Source organism: Pangasianodon hypophthalmus, chromosome 16, assembly GCF_027358585.1.
Source record: "Pangasianodon hypophthalmus isolate fPanHyp1 chromosome 16, fPanHyp1.pri, whole genome shotgun sequence".
NCBI classification, from domain to species: Eukaryota; Metazoa; Chordata; class Actinopteri; order Siluriformes; family Pangasiidae; genus Pangasianodon; species Pangasianodon hypophthalmus.
Window position 1 is genome coordinate 17,061,371 of NC_069725.1, and position 27,631 is coordinate 17,089,001.

The window sequence follows — 27,631 nt, forward strand, 5'->3', positions numbered from 1 at the left end:
CATTATTATTATTATTATTATTATTATTATTATTATTATTATTATTATATTAAAAATAGCATTATATAAAATATAATAATATAAGATATATATTAATATAATAATATAAAATATTATTATTATAAATCTAAATGAATAAAATTAAAAAAATATATAGATGGATCATTTCACAGAGGAAGTCTCTGACACCAAAAATATTAATATTTCTCTTATTATATTATTAAATATTAATATTTTCTTATGTACTGCTGAAATAAAATGGACATTTCAAATCTCAAATCCACTCAAATCAGTATACAGTGACCTACTCTATGCTTACAATTGAAAGGAATTAATTCTACTGTAGAATTTTTAAGTAATTCCTCTTCACACTCACAAGATCTGTCAGTATAATTGAACCACAGGCTATTTTGATTCATGATACTCTTATTCTCTATGCAGTAGAATTAATTGATCTTTATTGTGAGCATAGAGGAGGCACAGTTGTGTGCGGATTGGGAGATACATGTGTGCGGATTGTGCAAGGCTAACACCAAGTCTCAAAATCAAAATAAACCGAAAAGAATCGACACAGATAAGACGTCAATGAATGCACGTGAGTCACCTGATCCACAAATGCACATTTTACTTGTTTCAAATTATGATACATTAATATAAAAGAGAACATTTGTATTCACAAATATGTCTCTGTTTGCACAAATCGCTGCACATTCATTTAATTTTGAATTTCGCAGACTCAAGTTGAAAAACATTTATTTGAGGGTAGTAACGCGCATTTGTGAACTTTTTCAAATCGATGGCTAAATGTGCACACATTAATGAACAGCACTGAGGCTTATTCATTGGTAGTTGCTTGTGTGTGGGTCGTACAGTGCTGAACCCGCGGAAGGAAAGTCTCAAAATCCTAATGAACCGAACAGGATCGACTGAAAGAAGACGTCAATGAATGCACGCGTGTCACCTGATCCACAACATTTATATTCACAAATATGTCTCTATTTGTACTGATCGCTGCACATTCATTTATTTGATAGTAAGATGCATTTGCAACATTCATCAAGTACATGCATAATTGTGCATGCATTTGTTAATAACTGAGACTAATTTAATCCCATAAAATCAGGCGGTTAATTCGGAATTCATTCTTACGGATTGGCGAAAATCGTTGCATGTAAACATAGCCAGTTTTCACGAATCCTAGGTCAGATTACTCTGTGGACAATAAACTGGACAATTTTTGTCAAAGATGCTACATTTGGCTCAGTCTTTTTTCCGTTGAACATGATTGGTCCGTTATGCAGTGGTCATGAGTTTGGTTCCTGCACACCGCAGTACAAATAGAAACCCTTTTTTTAATACCCTATCCAGGTTACTGAGGGTATTCAACACAATAACATAACATAACATAACATAAATTCAGATGAAAAGTTATGAAAATAGAAAGAAAATGTCGACACCAAAACGATAGGGGGCAATAATGTTCTACAGCCTATTAAGCCTTATGCAATCGACGAAGAAAACGACCACGGCTGTTACGGCTCTAGTGAGCAGAAGGAATAAACAAACATGTCTCACGTGTAAATTTTCATTTTTTTGTGTTGGTCCAGTCAGTTTTCGCTCTTTTCTTTCTGATAAATCAATCTTCGTTACATTTACCGGCCACCAGGACTTCTGTGATATAACTTACGGTAACAGTTTCCTGTCTAGACCCCATCTAGCTGTTTCATTGCGAAGACGACGGATTGAAATATGGCGTGAAGAGGGGTCCAATGGATTGCAATTGACTTCTTTTTATTCCTGAGCCAAATAAAACGAGCGTCACGCAAGTATGTCCTTAAAGTGTTATGACTGCTCCTCGTGTTTACTTGTCGTGACCACTTAGTGAAGTTGGGAACCAAACTGATTTGTGTATGGGAAGGTAATTGCTACCATCACCAGGTTGTCTCTTTAGTCTCGCACGTGTAATTACATCGGGAAAAGTTTAAACTCATTTAACTTTTAAATGATTGCACAATGCTTGATCGCATAAACGTTGTATCGTGTAACTTTCAAACCACGGATGTAACCTGTTTGATACCGTTTGACTCCGCAAATGCTTTCTCGAATACCATAAAGCAGTGTATCCTCTGTGACAGGTGCGTGTGATCCTGCACACAACTCGAAAGAATTCTAGGCCACTTTTGTTCATCGTGGTCAATACGAGCTGAGTAAGCTCCTCGTCGTGATGGCCTGGGCTCTGAAACTGCCGCTCGCTGATGAGGTGATCGAGTCCGGCCTGGTGCAGGATTTCGACGCCAGTCTGTCTGGAATTGGCCAGGAGCTTGGAGCAGGAGCCTACAGTATGAGGTATAGTTCAAGCTTCTGCAGTAAGATCTATGTCTCAATACTTCAGAAGCACAGTACAGTAAGTTTGTCTACAAATGACTGCGTAATTTATGATGATCCTACTGATGGTGAAAGAAAAGTCATTCAGAATCTTTAAAGAACTTATCAGTTACGCTTAGACTCATAAAAGACAAGTCATACAATAACACTTTCTATATCTAAGTCTTTTTTCAATCTCAATCTCAATCTCTCTCTCTCTCTCTCTCTCTTTCTTTCCCATACTTTACAGTGATGTGCTGGCACTCCCCATCTTTAAACAGGAAGAGTCAAATCTGCCACCTGATAATGACAACAAAATCCTTCCCTTCCAATATGTTCTTTGTGCTGCCACGTCACCAGCTGTCAAACTACATGATGAGACACTCACCTACCTCAACCAAGGTCTGTTCCTTCTGAATTACTGCATAAAGAGCAACATGGTTTTTTGCAGCATGATGACATGGCCTGGTATAGGGCTGCAATGATTAATCGACATAATGGATAATGTTGATTATGAAAAAAGTTCTGTCTTGAATTTTAATAAACCGCTTTTAATAATGTACATTGTTGCACGGCCGCTTTAGAGATATCCAGATATAGGTATAGATTTAGAATTATCCCTAATGAGCATTCCAGAGGCGACGGTGGCAAGAAAAACTCTGTGAGACCACACGGGGGGGACACTTGCAACATATAGACTTCTTACTTCTTCTTGCATGAAGCTGAGCAAAGCCATCATACCAAACGAGGAAAAGAAGTTTAATGTGATTTCATGCGGTGCTCAAGTGAACTTAGACGTGAGTGATAGAAAACACTTGCAGGTAGAACTTTGAATGATTGCAGCACCAAGAGAGCAGTCAAAATAGCAGTACTTAACACTCGTATCACTCAACAGTTGCTGTTATACAATCACAGTAAATTTCATGGATGGGGTTTGATATTTTTTCCAATGTAGTAGTAGAATATGCAAAAATTTCATAGTTTAATGAGGCCAGTAAAGTTTTGCCTGCTTAATTTTAGCTTGTTAAGATTAGTGATGAGGCAATGTTTGCGATTTACTACAGTTTAAGTAGATGTAAAGTGATATACTTGCTTAAATCCACAAATTTCAAGTATTGTATGCTGTTATTTAAAATAAATTCTTTATCAGATTTCTTATGTGTCACTTAAATTGGTATTATGTCATTTGATTAGCCCTAGAGGACAAAGTTAGTTGAGTAACAGGATGTTAGATGTTAAATTTTTCCATACAGTTTTGGTTAACGTTATGTTATTCAGAAAACAATAAACAAAAGCGGGCAATTGATATTTGTTAAAACCATTTCCATTTATAAGCAATATATAAGATCATTATAGAGATTATTTGTTGATTAATTCACATCAACTTGAAAAAGATCTTTTTAAGGTGTGTGTGATACAGATTTTTTCCATTCTTGCGATTTACCATTTAAAAAAATCTCAGTTTTAATCTCTCTCAGAACCGTCAGGCTAAAAAAAGACAGGAAAGAGCATTTCAGGTTCAAGGAGAGTATGGGAGTGCATAATAATATTCTTAGCTATGCAGTTGAGAACTGCTTGCTGGTGTAACAACAACAAAAACGTATTTAATTTCTTTCTAATTATCATCAACATTAGCATTATTTGTTAAGTGTTAGGTTTGACCCTTCGTTGTAGGTGAGAACCTTTTGTCCTTTTTTCTCTTTTGGCCAAAAAGAGAATATCAATCAGCTTCATTTAATTAATCAATATTAATGAACTCAAAACATTCTCAAAACACCTTTGTGCAGAGTTCAAAACACCTGTGCAAATCATTCGAAATTCACATGCTGATTGGCTCATCTCTTGTTTTATTGGGGAGAAAAAGACTGTTCTTTTCTGCTGCAAAATGTGTAACGATGGGCAGGTCTGGTAATATAATGTCACTGGACATCATGGCAGTGTAATATCATGTAGGAACGATAAAATCATTATATCGGATGAGTCACAATATTTGTTTTTTGTAGACCTAGCTTTGTATCCATGCTGCCTCCACAACGGCTTTGTGTTTCAAAAACCTATGCATATTAATTACTTAGGTTTTGTTGGTTGTTCTCTGAAAAGCATTTTTTCCAACAGTTTCCATGCTATTAGAATCACCACCAAAAATATATCTGTGAAATAAGTTGTCAAAGTTTTATTTGCAGGACAGTCTTACGAAATTCGAATGCTGGACAATCGGAAAATGGGTGAGCTTCCGGAGATCACAGGCAAAATGGTGAAGGTATGAGCTTACATTGATATTCATGATACAGGACAATGCCTCTGTGGTGATGGCTTACTTCCTCCTATGTTGGTTTTGGTCAATGCAGAGCATCATTCGTGTGGTTTTTCATGACCGGCGACTGCAGTACACTGAGCACCAGCAGCTGGAGGGCTGGCGCTGGAACAGACCAGGTGATCGAATCCTTGACCTAGGTGAGTGCTTTGCTGAAGTGCTTTGCAGATTTCTTACATCAGGAACATGACAGTGCTGTGTAGATTTTATTTCCATATGACAATAAACAACAGAGTATCAGTGGAGCCTTTGACAATGAGGGTTCATGGTGCTGGGTCAAAAATGCAGGCTAATGGTCAGTGTATTAATTTGGTCATTTTAGCTTTTGTATGTCAATTTATGATGGCACAAACTGTTTCTCTTCTGTTTACCTGTGTACCTTTGTACCCATGTTTATCTGTGTACCCTTGTGTACCTTTATTTTTAATCAAACGTTAGCATTGATTATATGTTTCTATTGAAATTCTTTTCAGATATTCCTATGTCTGTTGGTATCGTGGATCCCAGGGCAAACCCAACACAGCTTAACACAGTGGAGTTCCTATGGGACCCATCAAAGCGGACTTCAGTGTTCATCCAGGTGTCTTATTTACTTGTGGCATTTATTAAACTCTCTTGTACAAGTAAAAATATAACGGATTATATCAGCATGCATGGTAGTGGTAAAAAGCTGTTTGCTTGTTTTTAGGTTCATTGCATCAGCACAGAGTTCACAATGCGCAAGCATGGCGGTGAGAAGGGGGTTCCATTTCGGATCCAAATTGACACGTTCAAAGAGAATGAAGCAGGAGACTACACAGAACATCTGCACTCTGCCAGCTGCCAAATCAAAGTCTTCAAGGTAGGAATGGAATGTAGCACTCGTTGTACTTTTAACGTGTAAAGTATCTCCATACTGAGTGTTGACACCTGGATGGAGAAGGTAATGGTATTCATTTTAATCCAGGTATGCAGGGTAAATGATATACTTGTTTAGTAACATCACCATATTCATTGCTGGTAGTTGTGCAAGTATTCTATTTTAATTGGCTAAACCCCTTAAAGCTAGCTAAATATAGACTGTTTTGTTTGTAGCCCAAAGGTGCTGACAGAAAGCAGAAGACTGATAGAGAAAAGATGGAGAAGAGGGCACCTCAAGAAAAGGAGAAATACCAGCCGTCATATGAAACCACCATCCTTACTGAGGTTTGTGCCTGGGAATTGAGTAATATTTTGAGCAATATTTCATTGAGTTTGCATCAGAACATCTCCTGTACTTCTGCTATTCTAGGGCTGCAACTAATGCTGTCATCAACAGCAATAACGGCAGCTACAACATGCATCCACAAAAATAAAAACAATTAAATTCAAAGTGTAAATAAACCAGTACCAGTCCAACATTAAAATGGGGAATTTGGTGGGCCTTGGTCAAGGTGGGCGTTCTACAATTTTCAACACTTGGCCCAGTAGATTATGACTAACATAGCACTGCACTGAATCTAGAAGGATTCTTAGGAGAAGCAGTATTTTATTTTTATTTTTTAATTTTTGTTTTATTATTTATTTATTTATTTATTTTAAAATAAATCCTGAGTGATACTAAAAAATAGATGAGGGTTTCCCACGCATAGGTAAAAGTCCTTGGGATCCCATCTTCCCCCATTTTGATTTTGACAAGATTAACTGAACCGAAACTAAACAAAATTAAATATTGAACCACTACTCCATATAGCTCACCAGATCACACCTCTCGACACACCTCTCAGCTCTCGACAAAATAATCATTTAATTTAAAATGACATTCAGAGCTAGTAATTGTAATCTAACACAGCATACCCAGGCAACAAGAAACACTTGTCAGTCACATGTTCCAATATTTGTGATCACTTGAATAATGGGTGGGTTCAAAAAAAGGTTCCATGTTCTAGTTTGTTTAACAAGATATAAACATCAGGAAATGAAATCTGAAATTCTGATCTATTGTCTTATATTTATTTTTTGATGTCACCCCTTTCTGCGGGAACTGTATGTCTGCACGAGTTATTGCTTTCTAGAGTGTAATGCATTTTGCCTGAAAAATAAATTACAGAGCGTTTAGCAGAAGTCTTTATTATACATTACAGCACAGTGAAATTCTTTTCTTTGCATATCCCAGCTTGTTAGGAAGCTGGGGTCAGAGTGCAGGGTCAGCCATGATACAGCACCCCTGGAGCAGAGAGGGTTAAGGGCCTTGCTCAGGGGCCCAACAGTGGCAGCTTGGCAGTTATGGGGCTTGAACCCCCAACCTTCTGATCAGTAATCCAGGGCCTGAACCATTGAGCCACCTGTTGAGATTTAAAGCCCCAGTCCCCTTATTTTTACTAATTAGTATTTACTTAGCTGCCTCCTGTCTGGAATTTAGCATCATCTGCAAAACGGAGAACAATGTTAGTCTTCTCAGCAATTTATTTATTTTTTTCCTGCTTTTTTTCTGGCTAGTTTGATTTGTGTTCGCCTATCATTGCTAGAGGTGACATTAGAAAAGATTAGGAAAAAAAAAGATATGCCTTCCAGGGCATATTATATATCATCATCTCTCTTTATTCCAACCACAGAAATCAAAATGACTTCTTGCTTACATAGCATTATTGTGCCTGAACAACCATGAGTGGAAATGAATCTAGCAGCATTTGTAGCATTTTATGTACACCAGTTTAGTGTAGTAGTTTATTTGATCAAATTGTGACCATAAACATTTAATTAGCTGGTCGCCTCACTGTGGTGATAGGCAGTTAAATGTAAGGATAGTAAAGCTCATGTTAAACTGAATATGAATTACTGAAATAGTTTTCTTCTCTAGTGCTCACCGTGGCCTGAGGCCACTTATGTCAACAACTCTCCATCGCCAGGCTTCAGCAGCACCCACAACAGCTACCCTACTGAAGGGTAAGATCACACATGCTTGTGGTGTCTGTTGTTATGGTATTAAATGATGGGTCCATAGTACATAAGACAGTTGATTTTTTATTTATTAAGCACTCGTGGCCTTTATTCACCAAAGTTAACATAATGTCGGATAAAAATGTTTGAATGTATGCAAGAATGCTGTATGAACGATTCTGCATCTGATGCATTAAACAAATGATACCAAATGTCCTTTTTGTAGCCTCAAAGGTACCACTAAATGTGAACCACTAAACACTAAATAAAAACTTAACACAGTTTCAGTAGAGGAATGGATGGTTCAAGAACAGATTTAACTCATTTTAGATCTTAGAAATTAATAATAAATATGGATGAGTCAAGTTCCCATCATGAACCCCCAGCTAGTGCAGCAGCTTAAAGGTAGCATCAGGCCTTGTGAAAGGTTCCACTTTTTTCTTACTGATGTGTAGGTAGAATATGTTGAAAGGATATAATAGATCATCACTGCTGTAAACAAATCCTTATTTCATTTAAGTAAACCTGTGAAAAATGGAATACAATAATGAATTAAATTTTTCTCATTATTTTTTATTAAAAAAAAAAAAAAAAAAGGCACAATTTTTTAATATTTTGGGCTTATGGGTTCACAGCATCACATTCAAGTCCTCAGGTTGTGGAATAGCCTCTGGGAGAGACCTCTTCATGGCTGTATAGAGATACCACCTGCAACTTCCATGCAAAGCCATCTGCCCTTCAGCAGCCCAGTGCAGATCTCAATAGTGGCTCTTGCACACAAATGTGGCTATACCTTGACTGGACTAATGAGCTGATAAAGATCCACCTCTGCACATACCGATTCACATTTGCAAATTAACAAATTAAATTGAATTATCTACATATCACAGGCTCCTAATTGCAATTATGATATTAATGCTATTTTCTGTACTTAGTGTACTTGCTGTAATTACTGATGATATTGACATTGGTTTTAACAATTTAACTGCAAATGAGGTATTTCTCAGGTTGTTAATCCATAAAGATGAAATTGAGTTAGGAAACTATCGGTGGAATTTGTGCCATAGTTTTGTTGTATGCAACTTTAATAAATAAGGGCCAATATGTAATTGAAATCTTATCATCCTACAGCTTGTTTGCCCTATCTCTATTTTTTTTTCCTGCATAAATCTCCTAATTTGGTTGCATTTGTGTCTAGGAATGGCTCACCGAATCACCAGCCAGAACCAGTGGCACAGGTAGCAGATGTAAGTGCCTTTGTGTTCTTCCAATTTTTGGTCTCTTTTTTTTGTACTGTTCTTTGCTTTGCAGTTCTTATTTATTTAGAATTTAATTTGATTTTTTCACGATTTGATTGGAAATTACACAATCACTTAATATTTAAGGTACTATATCACATGGTAGTGTTTGGTTTATGACTACACACTATATTACATGTACAAAAACAGTGACCAATTTATTGGTATATCCTACCTTATACCAACATACGGGCTATTTCATATAAATTGTTAAACTGGTGTATATAAATTGGTGTATAGTTGCTGATGGAAGCCTGTTGGAAGGTGGAGTTTCGTCAACTAAACTCTGAAAATGTTTGATTTACATGTACAATATATGGATTGCAGTCCAGATTTACCAATAGCTTCCTTCCTTCCTTTCTTCAATAGCTTCCCTCCTGTTTGAAATATAAATTAAGAGCATTTCATACTTACAAATTAGTAACAAATTACTAAGAAGGACTAGGCTTATTGGCAGCTGAGGCATCCCTGTCCATGCTGTTCGTGTTGAATTCTGCTTATTTCTTTCTGCTTAATGCAAAATCCAGTCATGTTTACTACCCAGTCTGTGTTTTTTTGTGCCAGTATTTATTACTCTTCCATTGTAAAGTGAAGCTTAATAGTGGCATTATCTTAATAATTTGTACATATTACAAAATATTTATTATATTATCCAACTATGTGTGACAGGTTAATTCTAGTAATGACTATTGTTCAAAAAATAGCTTCATTGTAATATTAACATCAAAGAATATGTTTCCAGTTTAGAGATTTGAGAAAGCAGTAATAAGTTCATCTGTAATCACAATGGCTCTCACTCATTAGTGTTGCGTATGGTCAAGTCTGATAAAATCATGGTGGAAGCAAATTCCACCAACAATTTGCTTGTTCTTCTCATCTCAACCTGAAAAAAACTTTGGCAACTTTATTATTTATTTTATTTGGTGACTTAAGTCAATGTCAATATTTATGAAGGAAACTCATATTCAGAAATGGTTAGTCGATTTTCTTGGTACAGCGTTCAGATTCTCACTTGTGTGTAGTTCATGCCTCAAAGGATTACAGTTTTTTTGAGGGAGCGGTGCCATTGTTTTTCAATATTGTGTAGACCACCTTTAAACACAACCACCACTTTAAGCCCCCAAAAACCACAATCAACATTCACAGACAAAAGCAATAGATCTCTCACTGTGGTTGGCAGCCATACAAGTTTAAAAAATTAGTAAAGGTAAAGAAGGGTAGTCCCACAATTAAAATTAAAATAGTAGTAATGGTAGAGCAACCCATAATACGAAAACACAGACGTAGGTCTTAAGAAAGGCTTTTAATGTAAGTCCACAATGGGGCCCACAGTCTCCAAAATCTTTATTTGGTGTTGCAGATCGTAAGTCAGTTTTTTCAGGGGAAGGAAGGCTGCAGTTTGAGAGAGAGCCATTGTTTAAAAGGTGGAACATCTGGACTGACCCACAAAGTAAATTATTATTTTTTTTTTGCCAAATATGACAATATTAAGAACAAAAATTTGGTGTCTGAACCAAATGTGTGTGTTGACCCTGTATCAAGAAGATATAGGGTGGGACTATACTGCCAAAAATAATGAAAAAGTGTTCCCTTTTCTCTTTCGCAATTAAAGCACAAATTAAAATCTGTTGTGGTCGAACAGGCATAAAATATAGTTGGGTCTATAAATATTAGGGCAGCGACATAATTTAGCCTCTGTACATCACCACAATGGAGTTGAAATGAAGCAATCAAGATGTGATTGAAGTGTAGACTTTCAGGTTTAATTCAAGTGGTTTAACAAAAATATGCATTAATCGTTTATCCAGACCTTTTATCTCCTTAATTTGTCATGAAATAATGAGGAAACAGGCTACACCTGGCCAATTACTTTTTGAACCTGTGAAAATGGAGGGACTATGTATTTAAAAAAAAAAAAAAAAAAAAAAAAAAAAAAAAAAAGGCTTTACTTCCTAAATGGTTATTGCAATATTTTTGTTAAACCCCTTGAATTAAAGCTGAAAATCACATCTTGATTGCTTCATTTTAAATCCATTGTGGTGGTGTACAGAGACAAAATTACGAAAATTGTCATTGTCCAAATGGTCCCGACTGTACATCCTATTTAGAAATTTGAAATTCAGAGGAGGTGCATTTGGGAGACAGATCTTTCCAGATATCAGACCAATCCGAGATGCAATAACCCAAGTCCCTTTCCCAAACTCTCCTCAGTTTATCCATTGGCCTCTTTTTATTTAACAGGTTTCTACAGAGTACAGAAATAAGACCTCTGATATGTCTGTTTACTCAAAAGTGCTTCGGTCTAAGTTTGCTCCCACCGCAGCCCAACCATTCCCAATAACAGTTGTAATAAAGTGTCAGTCTTGGGTAACTCATTGTTCTTGAAGTTGTAAAAACGATTTGAAAACATTGTTAGAAAACAAACGTGAAAATTCCCAGCTCACTTTCCTAGTCCAAGCCAAAAGCCCAAAATTATTCAACTATGATGGAAAATAAGGATTGGAGGCTATGGGAGAAGACACAGAAAAAATATAGAGATCTCAAGGTAGTGCAAGCCTTTATGGTGTTGTATAAAGCAAAAATTTCAAGTACCTTTTACTTTCATAGTATTATTAATAAATGGTAAACATTCAAGGGGTATGGGGAGACACACCTCAGATTCCATAGTTACACAATGGGAGTCCAATCTGTAAACCAGCTGATCAGATGTTTAACTTGAGATGACCAATAACATAACTACAAGTTAGGTACACAGGTACCCCCTTCTTGTTTGGGCCACATTAGTTTAGGGAACTTGAGTCTTGGACTTTTGTTATTTCACACAAATTTTGACAGACTTCTATCTAAATCTTAAAAAAAAGGCAAGACAAGATCCTGAGTAAGGAATTGATTGGAACAAATATAATATACAAGGGAGAATATTCATTCTAATTGTATTTATCCTACCAAACAGGGAGATGGGAAGGGATCCCATATTTCAGGATCATTCTTTATATTCTCAACTAAGGGAGAATAGTTCTTGTCAGCAAGCTCTTTAAGATCTGGGTGATGTAAACACCTAAGTATTTGCAGCCTGCCATGGCTAACTGAAAGGGGGATGTGTCCACCCAGGACGAAAGGTACATTAAGAGGTAGGATTAGGGATTTTGGAAAAATTGAACTTGCAGGCGGAAAATTTTCTATACTTTGAAATGCATGCCATTATGGCTGGAATGGATTTCTCTGGATGGGACATGTATAAAAGGATATCATCCGCATATAGTGAGATTCGATGATCTTCTCCACCTGCACCCATGCCTGTGATGTCTTGGCAACGCCTTATTACCACTGCTAATGGTTCTGTGGCCAGGGCAAAGAGCAGTGGTGAAAGAGGACGGCCCTGTCTTGTTCCTCTACCTATTTGGAATTGCTTAGAACATAAATCATTTGTGTTAATGATAGCATAGGGGTTTGAATATACAGGGTGTCCCAAAAGACTCCATACATAGAGGATTATGTATGCCAGCACCATGTCGGTTGTGCCAGTGAATATACAGGATGTGTGTGTGTGTATATATATATATTTTTCTTGTATGTATGTATGTATGTATGTATGTATGTCAGGTCCATAAATATTGGGACATTGACACAATTCTAACATTTTTGGCTCTATACACCACCACAATGGATTTCAAATGAAACGAACAAGATGTGCTTTAACTGCAGACTGTCAGCTTTTATTTGAGGGTATTTACACCCAAATCAGGTGAACGGTGTAGGAATTACAACAGTTTGCATATGTGCCTCCCACTTGTTAAGGGACCAAAAGTAATGGGACAGAATAATAATCATAAATCAAACTTTCACTTTTTAATACTTGGTTGCAAATCCTTTGCAGTCAATTACAGCCCGAAGTCTGTAACGCATAGACATCACCAGACGCTGGGTTTCATCCCTGGTGATGCTCTGCCAGGCCTCTACTGCAACTGTCTTCAGTTCCTGCTTGTTCTTGGGGCATTTTCCCTTCAGTTTTGTCTTCAGCAAGTGAAATGCATGCTCAATCGGATTCAGGTCAGGTGATTGACTTGGCCATTGCATAACAGTCCACTTCTTTCCTTTCAAAAACTCTTTGGTTGCTTTTGCAGTATGCTTTGGGTCATTGTCCATCTGCACTGTGAAGCGCCGTCCAATGAGTTCTGAAGCATTTGGCTGAATATGAGCAGATAATATTGCCCGAAACACTTCAGAATTCATCCTGCTGCTTTTGTCAGCAGTCACATCATCAATAAATACAAGAGAACCAGTTCCATTGGCAGCCATACATGCCCACGCCATGACACTACTACCACCATGCTTCACTGATGAGGTGGTATGCTTAGGATCATGAGCAGTTCCGTTCCTTCTCCATACTCTTCTCTTCCCATCACTCTGGTACAAGTTGATCTTGGTCTCATCTGTCCATAGGATGTTGTTCCAGAACTGTGAAGGCTTTTTTAGATGTCGTTTGGCAAACTCTAATCTGGCCTTCCTGTTTTTGAGGCTCACCAATGGTTTACATCTTGTGGTGAACCCTCTGTATTCACTCTGGTGTAGTCTTCTCTTGATTGTTGACTTTGACACACATACACCTACCTCCTGGAGAGTGTTCTTGATCTGGCCAACTGTTGTGAAGGGTGTTTTCTTCACCAGGGAAAGAATTCTTCGGTCATCCACCACAGTTGTTTTCCGTGTTCTTCCGGGTCTTTTGGTGCTGCTGAGCTCACTGGTGCGTTCCTTCTTTTTAAGAATGTTCCAAACAGTTGTTTTGGCCATGCCTAATGTTTTTGTTATCTCTCTGATGGGTTTGTTTTGTTTTTTCAGCCTAATGATGGCTTGCTTCACTGATAGTGACAGCTCTTTGGATCTCATCTTGAGAGTTGACAGCAACAGATTCCAAATGCAAATAGCACACTTGAAATGAACTCTGGACCTTTTATCTGCTCATTGTAATTGGGATAATGAGAGAATAACACACACCTGGCCATGGAACAGCTGAGAAGCCAAATGTCCCATTACTTTTGGTCCCTTACCAAGTGGGAGGCACATATGCAAACTGTTGTAATTCCTACACTGTTCACCTGATTTGGATGTAAATACCCTCAAATTAAAGCTAACAGTCTGCAGTTAAAGCACATCTTGTTCATTTCATTTGAAATCCATTGTGGTGGTGTATAGAGCCAAAAATGTTAGAATTGTGTCGATGTCCCAATATTTATGGACCTGACTGTGTGTGTGTGTGTGTGTGTATGTGTGTGTGTATATATATGAGGGTAGGATCTTTGTGTTTCTGAACAAGATCTATTATATTCAGCAGTCTGTGTATGCTGTCAAAGCCATATCGCATCCGTCCTGGTTTTATCTGAATTAACAAGCTTGGGCAACACTGCCTCTAATCGTCATGCAAGGGATTTGGCAAATATTTTTCAGTCTACATTAAAAAAAACAAATTGGCCTATAGGAGACACAATTCTCTGGGTCTTTGTCTTTTTGAGTAGTAAACACATTGAAGCAATTTTCCAAGTATCAGGCACTGTAGTTTGATTGATCAGGTCTTTGATGATTGGCATAAATATAGGTTGAAGTTCAGGCCAAAAAATACATAAAATTCAATAGGATAGCCATTGGGTCTTGGTGATTCTTGTGATATCATTAACTGAATAGCCTCCAAGATTTCTATAGGAGTGAAGGGGGCATTAAGATTAGATACATCAGTGCCGGAAGTGCTATACCATCCAAATACGAGATGATATCAGAATCTGGAATATTATTCTGAGATTTATATAATGATTTATAAAAGGTTTCGAAGGTGGCATTGATCTTGATAGGAGCATATGTACGGAAACCCGCAGGTGTCTTCACTAATTTAATTGACCTTTCAAACTGCTCTTTTTTTTTATATCTGATAAGCCAGGAATCTGCTGGGTTTATTACCAAATTCGTTATACTTTTGTCTAGCTAGAAACAGTAATTTGTTAATATGATTGGTGTATTCTATATTAAGTTCAGCTCATGACACAATGCAACCCAATTGGATTCACTAGGATTTGATTTATGTAACCACTCAAAATACCTTACTTTCCTTTAATAGACTGAGCTGATTTTGTGCCCTCATCTTTTGCTGTAACGATGTATAAAGTATGGTATGTCCTCATATTGTGGCTTTTAGGGCTTCCCAGCAAGTAACTGGTTAGACATTGCAATTTTTATTAAAATGCCAGTACTCTTTAATCCATTGGTGGACTAAGTTAAAAAATATGGTATCAGACTGAAGGGAGAAATTAAATGTCCAAGTCTTACTCTTCCTAACTAAGATACTGAGGTCAGTATGATTACTCACAGATCCGATAAGACAATTGAGCCAATATAACATGATTGCACTAAATGAACAAAGCTGCGTAGATTGAGAACATAATCAATTCTTGATTAAGAAGCTTGGGGATTAGAATAAAAAGTATGATTTTTATAACGAGGGGTTTAATTCCCACCAGATATCCACTAAGTTGGTGTTACTGCACATATCTTTTAAAATAAAAGATCTAACGTTGGAAGCTGTATGAAGATCTATCTATCTGATGGTCTAATGTACAGTTAAAATCTCCTGCCAAAAATCCCAGACCTTTGCAATGTTGATTAAAAAGTAGTACTATGTCAGTCATACATTTAGATGCATCTTCATTAGGGGAATAAACATCAAGTATAGTAATATATTGACCATGTAGTGTGCCTGAAATTAAAACAAATCTACCTTCAGGATCGTTCAGCTGATGTTCAATAATAAATGGTAGCTGTTTGCTAATTTAAAATTGCAGTACCTCATCTGTGTGCATTTAAAGAATATTAAGCTGCTATTTTAAATTTTTGACTTAATGGCTTCAACAGAAAAGCATCAGGAGATTGTGTGTTCAAATCCTGATGATGTCAAAGGAGCAAAATTAGCCCAGATTTGTCTCTAATGTCCTTCATGTGGGGTGGGGGTGATTTTCAGGACCATACTATTAATTAATTTATGTGAATACATTAATTTATAGCGTTATATTTAAGCAGTATCGCACATGATACCAGCATCAACAATATTTAGTATAACCGCACAACTGTGAGTGTGATTATTGTATTTATAAAACAGTTTTATAAATAACAAATTAATATTGAGTAACTGACATTTCAGACACAGTATGGCCAAATAATTTGTTTATTTTTGCTCTGCGAATGGAAATGGATCCCAAAGAAGTCACACTGACTGATGGCCCGTGAGCGAGCTAGCTAGCTCGCAATGATTTGTACATTCCTGTTAAATGTGAATCCCTTGAAATTAGCTTCTCTTCTCCCTTTTCATCTTCATTTTACGAGCTTTCTTATTTTAAATCAGAAGTTATATTCATGAAAAATGTATTGTTTGCCATGTCCGCTGCCACGGGACAAGTGGAGTGATACAAATAGTGAAACTTCCCAATGTGGTTATACTAAATATAAGCACTCTTGGAACACTGCTCATCCGATCAAATTAGTGGGCTGGAACTAACTGTTGTATAATTATATATTATACAGCCCCCTCCAAAAGTATTGGAATGGCAAGGCCAATAATTTTGTTTTTGCTATACACTGAAGACATTTGTGTTCGAGATCAAAAGATGAGTAAGATGATAGATCAGAATTTCAGCTTTCATTTCCTGATCTAGATTTACATCTAGAGGTGTTAAACAACTTTAATTATGGCATGTGATCAAATATGTTGGATCACGTAACTGACAGGTGTTTTTTGGTGTGCCCTGTTAAATTGATTGTTAAACAATTTTTAGTTCTGAATGTCTACACTTGGTTTGAGCCCTGGGTATGCCTGTGAAGACTGCAGTTGTTCTTAAAGGATAAACATGAAGACCAGAGAGCTGTCTATGGAAGAAAAGCAAGTCATGGGCATTTGGAATGTTCTGAAAAAGAAACAAACCACTGGTGTACTAACAACCAGACATCGAACAGGTTGGCCATAGAAAATAACAGCAGATGATCACAGAAACATTGTGAGCGCTTTGAAGAAAAACCCAAAAACAACAGTCAGTGACAGTGTCTGCAGCATTACCATGGTGTGACAGTTGCAGTGAATGGGGCAAGGCAAGCGATTGTGTGGGGTGACTGGAGTCCTTCATGATGCAGCATGCCTTTGTGGGGCAGTGTGTAATGTAAATGTCCTCCACAGCTGGGAGCTGAGTGTCTGTGATCCTCTCAGCTGTTTTAATCACTTTCTGCAGTGCTTCACGATCCTGTCATGCAGTTGCTGTATCAGGATAGTATACACCCTGTGATTGTTGGTTCTATAGCACACCTATAAAAACTATTCAGGATGATGGTTGACATGCAGGCTTTCCTCATGCATCTCAGTTTATAGAGGTGACCACCTTTACAGTGGTTACTGTGATTCATTGAATTCATTCCAATTACCAGTTAACCTGGAAAAAACTATTCTGCATTTATTAAGTCTAAAATAAATTATAAAAGTGTAAAATTAAATTAAATAATTCTACATAAAAAATCTAGTATAAAGAGCAAGGAACAGTAATGTATTAAACAAAATCAATATTTGTTGTGACAAGCCTTTGCTTTTTGAAAATGCATCAGTAGTCTTGGGTACACTTTGTACAGTTTTATAAGGAGATGTCTGGAAACTCTTCCACTTGTTTCTGTTTTTTGCAGGTAAAACCCAATAGCCTTCATTATGTTTTTGGTCTGAAAAGTGGCATATTTTGTAATATGTAAAATTTGTAAATTTTGAATGTTGTATCAGGTGAATGAATTTAACATTCAAATCTTCTGCATTACACCTGCTATAAAATCTACTTGTAAATGGGTTTGTTTGTTTGGGATGTTTTTAATATTTTGCTGAACAAAGGGAGAACATGTCCTTGGCTCTTAACATTACCAGAAACATTCACATTTGTTGGCCTTGTGAGATTGGTCTCTTAGGTCTCATAAAATATCTAAGAGGCATCAGTCCATATCTGTCTGCAAAGGGGAAAGTGCTGTTGAATGGAATAAAATTCCTAAGGACTTTATAATCTTAAGCCCTACCTGTTTCATTTCTCTTTATCCTGAACAGAATCTGGTGCCCACTGCAACACCTCAAGAAGCACAGCAATGGCTCCATAGAAACCGCTTTTCGCCATTCTGTCGTCTCTTCACAAACTTCTCAGGTAACTCTATATTCTGGCTGCATAACCCACTACATAGCTCTTGTATCTGTGCTTTTCTCACTCAGCATCCTCAAGGCATTGTACATCAACTCTGTCAAGCTTAGCTTATTCTGGGTTTAAAGAAATATTTTTATGCTTAACGTTAAACTGAATCTTATCACCTAGCTAATGATTCTTTTTAGCACAAAATAATGTATTTTTCTTATGTCATTTATTGAGGTCATTTATTGCTGAAATGTATGCATTCTCTTGTTGGGATGGTCCTCAGGGGCAGACCTGCTGAAACTAACTAGAGAGGACGTCATTCAGATCTGTGGCCCAGCTGATGGCATACGACTGTTCAATTCACTAAAAGGAAGGTGGGAATGTTTTCTGTACATAAACACAGCCACAACATTTGTGTGAGAATATGTTATATACATGTATAACTATACTCTAGTTATACAGTGTGTTAATACTTACTTACAATACTTGTTGTTTGTTTATGCATATTAAGGGTGGTTCGCCCAAGACTCACTATCTATGTGTGCCAGGAGTCTCAGCAGGCCCGAGACCAACAAAAACATGAGAACGGAGATGGTGCTAGCAATACCTTTTTTGGTGTGTCCTTGATTGTGGGGAAATCTTGTGGGTAAATTACGTCTTCATGAAACCAAACTCAAAACAGCATAAGAAAAGTTTTTTTTTTTTTTTTTTTTTTTTTCCTCCCCCTTGTTTAATTTCTATAGTGTACCATGCTATTTACCTGGAGGACCTAACGGCCATCGAGCTGACTGAGAAATTAGCTCAGCTTTTCAACATCTCTCCACGCCAGATCAGCCAGATCTTCAAGCAGGGACCCACAGGCATTCATGTGCTTGTCAGCGATGAGGTGCAGTTTCACAGTTTCTCATGGTGTTATACAATCCCTTTCAAAACTATTGGAATGGCAAGGCCAATAATTTTGTTTTTGTTTAGGTTTGAGATCAACAGATGAATATGAGACAATAGATCAAAATTTCAGCTTTTATTTATTTTATTCTATACTGATGTTTACATATAGATGTGTTAAATTATGGCAAGTGGTCAAAAATATTTGAACATGTGAACAGGTGTCTTTTGTTGCCCAGGTGTTCTATGTTAGACTGATTGTTCAAACAGTTAATAGCTCTGAATTTATATTCTTGGTTTGAGTCTTGGGTTTTGCCTGTGAAGACTGCATTTGTTGTTAAAAAGGATAATAATAATAATAATAATAATAACAAAAACATCTATTTATATTGCACTTTTCATACATAATATATAGTTCCAAATGCTTCACAATGGGAAAGTTATAATAAAATAACAAACAAATAACAAAACTAAAATAAAATATTAAACCTAAAAAGTCATTAAGAAATAAAAATAAGTAATCAAACAAAAATAAAATATTAAAAAGATCATTAAGTGATAAAAAAACAGTTTAAAGCATAAAATCAAGAGGACTAATTAAACGACAAGGTAAATAAATGTGTTTTAAGCTGCTTCTTAAATATATGTAGTGAAGGTGCCTGACGGATGTACGCTGGGAGTGAGTTCTGCATCCTGGGAGCATGGACACTAAAAGCTGTTTTACCAAGCTTCTTATTAGGAGGTACCTTAATGAAGCCAGCATTTGGTGATCTTTACAATGCCATTAAGAGTTTTTGAAACTAATAAGAGCACTTTAAAATCAATTCTAGATGTCACTGGTAACCAGTGCAGTTCATTCAGAATAGGAGTAATATGGTCTCTCTTTTTGGTTTGTGTTAGAAGCCGAGCAGCTGCATTTTGTAATGTAACTGTAATGGATAAATAGTTTTTTGGGAAGGCCATAAAAGAGAGCATTACAATAATCTGCTTTTACTAAATGCATGAAGAGTTTTTCTGCATCTTCTTTAGATAAAATTGGATGAACTTTTGCAGTGTTCCTCAAATGATGCGACGTTAGAGATGATACTGATGTGAGGATGAAAACTGAGATCGGAGTCCACTATTACACCCAGATTTCTAATCTCTGTTTTTACAGATAAAGAGAAAGAACACAGCTTGTTCAATAAGTTTTCTCTTTTTTGTTTATCTCCTACAGTTAATATCTCCATTTTATCCTGGTTTAGCTGTAGAAAGTTCTGTGACATCCAGTCAGAGATTTCATTCAAGCATGTAATTAATTTGTTAATTGGCTCTTGATTACCCGGTGACCCTGATATATAAAGTTGTGTGTCATCTGCATAACTATAAAAACTGATTTCACCTGCATTTGAATGAGTCTACCAAGAGATAACATGTAGAGGGAGAAAAGCAAAGGTCCTAAAATGGATGAATTAAGATGAATAATAACAGCTTTTTTTTTTCTAAAAATTTTACTTAAAAAGGGTACGTTAGATATAGGTCTTAAATTACTAAAAACAGCTGGATCTGAATCCACTTTCTTAAATGGAAGTCTAATCATAGCTATCTTCAGGGCGTTCTGGAAGTCACCAGAAGACAGTGCACAGTTTACAATATCTAAAAAAAAATAAAAAATCATCCAAGACACAGGGTAAAATTTTCTTTAAAAAGGCCGTAGGAATTGTATCTAATTCACAGGTAGAGGATTTTGTTTTCTGGACAATGCTAATAAGAGTTTGCATAATAATGGTGCAAAATGAATGCAAAACAAGCATAGGGGTACAAAAGGACAGTCAGTATATTTAATGTCTGTCTCTGTTCAATATAATAATATTATTATTATATAATTTTACACATTATGATTTAAAAATTTGCATCTAATGTCTTTTTCCTTGCATGTTCTATGAGGAGTAGCCTATCACATCATTTGTTGGTAGTTGGATGCGAACTACATGATGAGAAAGAATGGAAGGAGCTAAAAATAAAATTCAATAGCCTGTATGATTGCATGTGAAGAGCAGCCTTTAACCAAATTTACCTCACAGATCTTACTAATGAAGAAAAACGGACTGGATCTGTGCAAGACGCATGATGACACAGCAAGCTTATAGGATGCATTGCAGATGAGATCAAAGAACAAGCACTGACAGATGCTCAGACAGCTAATTACATCTCTATTATCACTGACTGTGGCACAGACGTTTCTGGGAAGGACTCAGGTGGAGTAGGTGCACTCCTAAGAGGAGAAATAGGAGAACACATTCTTTCCATTCACTGTATGCCACACAGACTGGAATTAGCCATGTTGGGTGTTCAGAAGTCTCTTCCAATGATTGAAATGGATTGGAATGATTGAAATCTATGACTTGTTACAGCTGGTATGGAAAACATACTATTTTAGCCCCAAAAGCATGCGTGAATTGAAAGCCATAGGTGTGGAGTTAGGCTGTGCCATACGAACACCACCTGCAGTAAAGACCCAGCTCTGGTTGCCTCACATTTACCAGGCCCTTTCTGTATGTCTTGCTTCTGATCACACTACAGGTCAGGGTCAATATACAGCTGTGCACCTCCAAAACACTGAAATAAGAGGAAGAGCAAAACACGTCTCACAACAAATGGAAGAATTGTCTTTTGTGGTGTTTTGTCACTTTGTCCATGACCTGTTTGGATAAATCTCAGAGTTGAGTCTTGTGCTTCAGAAGAACTCACTTATTCTTCTTCAGGCTGTAGCAGCTATTGATACCTGTGTTTGTACATTCAAGGGAATAAAGGACAAACCAGTAAGGTGAAGGAATTTCTCCATTACACAAACTTAGATTCAGTCTCTCAGCATAAGAATGTGGTGCAGCAGGACAAAGCCCAAAGAGAAAAACAGACAAGGCAGAAAAAGGCAGCCTCATCTGACTACATGGGCATTTCCTTTCAGAACATACAGGCTGTGGTCTCTCAGGTTTCAGTGAAGCACTAAACCACCTTGTCGAAGAAACTGTAGACATTACAGTTAAGGAACTTAACAGAGGTTTGAAATGAGGTTTGAGACAACACACAGCACAGAAACACTCAAGGAGATCATTCAATGCTTCTCCGTCTTTTGTCATGATTCATGGCCAGATGACGTACACACTTTTGGAGAAAATGAAATTGACAAGCTGCTAAAATGGTATCAAGGCATCTTGCTGAAAAATGGATGTGACATCAGCACTGTACAGGCAGAATGGAGATTGATGAAAGCTCTTGTAAAAGCACAGTTTTCAGATAAATTCTATTGCAGTTTGTGGGAAGTCCTACTGACAAAAGAGCCTTACTGCTCAGATTTCCAGAATGTTTTGCATCTAGTTGAGATATTTCTTGTCCTACCAATTTCGGCCGCTTAGTGTGAACCTGGCTTTTCAGCTCAAAACAGGATAAAATCAAAAGTACGCAATTCACTCCATGTGTCAACCTTGGAAGACTTGATCAGGATCAGCACAGTGGGCCCATCACTTGAAAAGTTTGATCCTGAACCATGTGTTAACCGCAAACTACACTCAAAGGCCAAGTGATGCTTACATAATTATGGTCAGTGACACTGACTCAGATTCTGTGTAAAGAACAATTCTTTGTGACTGTATATAGTTCTCAAGTTGGAAAAGACGTTCAGTTCCCACTTTACGGGAACTTCAATTCCCAGGACATCCACAAGATGGATGAAAATGCTGACGCTGTAAAAGGAAGGCAGACATACACACAAGGCAGGATGACTGAAAGTAAGTGTTTTAAAATTTTGAAAACTAAGTTCATTCTTATTTGGGACCTGTTTTTTTTTTTTTTTTTCCTTTCCCCCTTATAGGAGCCAATCGCTCCTAAATTAATTTTTTTTTGTCTGGAGCCCTGCAAGCTATTTTGAAGCCGAGAAAAGAAGGGAAAATCAATCAGAGCCATTGTACAAGCATTGGGCATAGCCAATGCAACAATTTAGAATGTCCTGAAAATGGAAGAAACCACTGGTGTACTAACCAGTCATCAAACATGTCAGCCAAGGTAAATGACAGCAGTTGATGAGAGAAATATTGCTGCTGTGAAGAAAAAAACAAAAACAATATGGGTTCAACAAGAAAATGACCCAAAACACACTGCCAACATAACAAAGGACTTCATTGTGGGCAAAAAAAAGTGGAAAGTTTTAGACAATTATGAGACCATAACCCAGTTGAGCATGCATTTCACCTCCTGAAGAGGAGGCTGAAGGGAGAAACCCCTCAAAACGAACAGCAACTGAAAGAAGGTGCAGTACAAGCCTGGAAAAGCATCACAAAAGAAGAGTGCAACAGTTTAGTGATGTCAGTGGGTCTCTGGCTTGATGCAGTTATTCCAAGCAATGGATATGCAACCAACTATTAAGTGTTATTTACATTAAGACTACTTATTCCAATACTTTTGCTCACCTAGAAATTGGGTGGTCTGTCACCAATGGTGCCATGTTCTAAGTTGTTTAACACATGTAGATGTAAATATCAGCAAATGAAAGATTAAATTCTGATCTATCATCTCATAATCATTTTTTGAGCTCAAATCCAAATGTCTTCAGTGTACAGTAAAAACAATAAAATTGGCCTTGGTGTTCCAGTACTTTTGCAGAGGACTGTACATCACGCAAATCTGATGGTGCAGAGTTATTGAAATGAGAGAAAAGTTTGACTTCAAAGTTGCCTTTGAATTCAAGCTTCATTGCCTTCAGTACTACTACTAGATGTGTGTAGTAGTATGATCCTCAAAGATTCCTTTGTGTCATCTGAGCACAAACAAGTACATTCTAACTTAATAGTACATTCTAACTTTGTAGTATGTCCTCATTTTAATTTTCTCTCACACAGATGATTCAGAACTTTCAGGATGAGATGTGTTTTGTGTTGGACACAATGAAAGGTACTGAGAACCTATAATTAATCAAATATGTGAAGTTAATTGTGTAGTAACATTTAGTAACATCTATTATATATCTTTTGTCTGTTCCTGAATTCTCAGCTGAGACGAACGATGGCTATCACATCATCTTGAAGTGAGAATGCAGATTGGGCAAATAGTCGACACCCATTTTCCAGCAGATTAATCTTGATCAGTATGCTTCCCCACAGTCCCTACCTTCACTGTTCCTGGATCTTTTGATTACGATTGTTTCTTACAGTTGTATTGCTCAGGCATTAGAGGCCACTGTGGTAAAGTGGAAATGCATCTGGCTTGTTCCGATACCTTACTGTCGTACTCTCCACAGACTGTCTGTACTGCCAGTACTATCAGACTGCAGATTTTATTGTTTTGTATTTTATTGCTTTAGTTATCCTTTCTTTTTAAAAATCTCTTTTCTTTGATGTCTATACATTAGTTGTAAGCACTGGTGTGCCAGAGCCTGCTGCCTGAGAATGACTGAATGGGTTGTTGTAGAATTAGCATTAGCAGACACTGTCTGACAAGGTCTTTTTGCATCCTGTGCCTATATCCCACCATTTATCAGCATTGCGAGTTATTATCCACCATGCAAGGCAAAAGTCATAGTAAAAGTGTAATCAATAATTACACCTGATAGTCCCCTATATTGATTCCCCACTGAAAAAGTGGTTTCAACATGTTCTGTTAGTAGGCTAATTTATAACGCGTATTACGCTTATGTTATCAAAATAAATTATTTCAGTAACTTCCCCTGGTTTGCCTACAGGAAGAAAAGTAGCACTGCTGCTACTGCTACTGTTGAGTTACTTTTCTGTAGCTCATTTATTAACAAGGGTTTTCTGCAGAGTAACTAATCCTTTCTTTGTAAGTGTAGTAGTACTTCTAAATTGGTATAAATTCTCAATCCGAGAAACATGAATTCAGTTGGTAATTCACAACAGTATAGTCACACTACATTTTGTTGTTAAATGTTCCATTATACTATTCAGACAGTGGGTATAAATGGCAACACCAGTCCATTACCTCCTCCATATTCTTTTTTGTGCTTAGTATTTTTCTTCTTTAAATACAGGCTTATTCTATAGAACAAGTTCTTACAAAGATCTGTTCAGACCAGGATTTGTTTTCTTTTATATCATGTTTTATGTACGTACACCAACTGCTTTGTGTTGGCCGTGATCATTGTTGGGCTGTTGTTTTTTTTGTTTGTTTGTTTTTGTTTGTTTTTTTTTTTGTCTATAACCATTGCAATGCAAATCGATTTGGTGTGAAAAGCATATGTTTTAAGTGCTTCTGAAGGTAGAGCGGGTTAGCTGTGTTGGATGTATGCAAGGCAGTAAAGTCACTGAAGACTTTCTCTCCACCATTTTCTCATGTCAGTGCAACAATTAAAACATTTTACCCATTAAAAGCAATTTTGCTTGTGTGTCAGCTTTGCTCCAGCCACAGTTTGCAATATCTCATTTGATGCTAACATTTTATACTGAGTATATTTCAGATGGATTGTAATTTATCTCGATGCTGGCTTGAATTTCATGTATGTACAGTATTCACACAACCAGTAAAAGTGAAAATCAGTATTGACAAACCACATGATGTGCTTGAATGTTTGGGCAAGATTCTTTGTTCAATTCAGGTAAATTTTCTAAATTAAATGGTTTTAAGCAAGGACCACATGCTTTCTCAAAAACAGTGGTGTTTGTTTTGTTTTGTTTTTTCCCCCAATTGTTACATGGTGCAACATCCTCTACAATGGTTAAGCTTTTTCCTTTAATTCTTAATACTTGCATTTTAGCATGTGTTCCTCATCTGATGACAAAATATTCCAGCTACACAAAAAGGGATGTGTGGTTATATTTGCATTTGTTCATTCATCTTCAATAACCACTTTAGCAGGGTCACAGTGAATCCCCCTGGATGGGACGCCAGTCCATCACACTATTTTTTAGCAATTTAGCATAGCCAATCCACCTACAGGCATGTTTTTGAAACCCACAGAAAACCCGCATGAACACAGGGAGAACATACAAAACTCCACATAGACAGTAACTGAAGCTCAGGATAAAACTGGGGACCCTGGATCTCTTAGACCCACTGCACCATTGCACCTCCCATCATGATATTTTTGATGCATATTTTGCAAATGAATCATATCTTATATACACTGATCAGCCATAACATTAAAACCCACTGATGGGTGAAGTGAATAACGTTGATTATCTCATTACAATCGCACCTGTCAAGTGGTGGGATATATTAGGCAGCAAGTGAACAGTCAGTTCTCAAGGTTGATGTGTTGGCAGCAGGAAAAATGAGCATGTGTAAGGATCTGAGCGACTTTAACATGAGGCCAGATTGTGATGGCTAGACAACTGGGTCGGAGCATCTCCAAAATGGCAGGCCTTGTGGGGTGTTCCTGGTATGCAGTGATTAGGACCTACCAAAAGTGGCCCAAGGTAGGACAACCGGTGAACCTGCAACAGGGTCTTGGGCACCCAAGGCTCATTGATGCTTGTGGGGAGCTAAGGGTAGCCTCTCTGGTCCCACAGAAGAGCTACTCTAGCATAAATTGCTGCAATCATTTAATGATGAATAATATACATTGATCTATCTTAGTCAATGATTTTTGCTCTGTTTAGGCCTATATAACTACATGTAATCACAAAGGAACTACTCTTTCTCGTCTTCTCCTCTCTCTTTCTCTCTAGAACTACTCTGGAATTTCTCTCAGAAGACATTCTCCGTATAATGTTTGCTACATGGTTATGTTCTTTCTTGAAATAAAATAAAATCACTAGTCAGAATTTATCATTCTGCATGCCTCATTTTGGACTTAAACTGTACAAGGAGAAGCTAAAACATAAAAAAATAAATAGCAAAAGGGAAACAGCATGTTGAGTTAATGAGATGTTTGAGTTACAAAGCTTTATTGATTAAAATTATGTGGTCTCTGAGGGCCCAGCTCCCCGAGGCATCACCTGATCTTTTTCAAGCTGTCTAAAATGCCTTAAAATATTTTTATATTGGTGTCTTTACGGTTCAATCATGGCAAAAACCTATGAGTGAATATCAGGATTAGCTGATATCTAAGAACAACAGTGTGAATTCTCCAAGTGAATTCATTGAGTTTCTTCCCTCACTGTGCATGTTTTTGTCAGATTTACTACATACAGCTACCTTGACAGTAAAGGTCTGCTAAGCCACCACTTTCCCTCCAGCCCTCCAACCTTCCATCAATGTGTGTCTTTTTTTTAACAGACAAGGTGAAAAGAGTGCCCCTAGGTTTGACTAAATGGTTTAATAAATGAAATATTTTATGTTTCAAAGGAACATAACATACATTGATGGCTGCCATTATACACTATATGGCCAAAAGTTTGTGGACACCTGACCATCACACCTATATTTGGGCCTTCCTCAAACTGTTGCCACAAAGTTGGAAGCACACAAATGAATATAATGTCTTTGTATAGTGAGGCATTACAAATCTCCTTCACTAGAGCTTATATGACTTAGACCAAACCTGTTTCCTGTGTACAAAGTGAGGTCCATAAAGACCTGATTTGCCAAGGCTGGTGAGGAAGAGCTCAAGCACCTGCACAGAGCCCACCCCACAGTTACATTCACAAATCTAGTAGAAAGCTTTCTCAGAAGAGTGGAGGTTATTAAAACAGCATGGCGGATTAAATCTGTGGACACCTGACCGTCCCACCCATATGGGCTTGTTGAACATCCCATTC

General features: G+C 37.1%; 1 protein-coding gene across 2 annotated transcripts; it reads left to right on the forward strand.

Moving 5' to 3' along the window:
* The first annotated feature begins 1,484 nt into the window (after nucleotides 1–1,484).
* On the forward strand, nucleotides 1,485–25,480 carry tfcp2 (transcription factor CP2). 2 transcript variants are annotated; one of them, XM_053240804.1, is made up of 16 exons: nucleotides 1,485–1,918; nucleotides 2,136–2,346; nucleotides 2,615–2,766; nucleotides 4,548–4,624; nucleotides 4,713–4,818; nucleotides 5,152–5,258; nucleotides 5,367–5,519; nucleotides 5,753–5,863; nucleotides 7,497–7,582; nucleotides 8,775–8,823; nucleotides 17,981–18,074; nucleotides 18,343–18,433; nucleotides 18,571–18,674; nucleotides 18,803–18,945; nucleotides 23,819–23,870; nucleotides 23,970–25,480. In XM_053240804.1, the coding sequence occupies exons 2-16, from the start codon at nucleotides 2,225–2,227 to the stop codon at nucleotides 24,005–24,007; spliced, it is 1,485 nt and encodes a 494-aa protein (XP_053096779.1). In that variant the 5' UTR covers nucleotides 1,485–1,918; nucleotides 2,136–2,224; the 3' UTR covers nucleotides 24,008–25,480. The 2 variants fall into 2 exon arrangements, with proteins under 2 accessions (XP_053096779.1, XP_026776642.1); XM_026920841.3 differs by having other exon boundaries at nucleotides 1,485–1,826.
* Nucleotides 25,481–27,631: the final 2,151 nt, after the last annotated feature.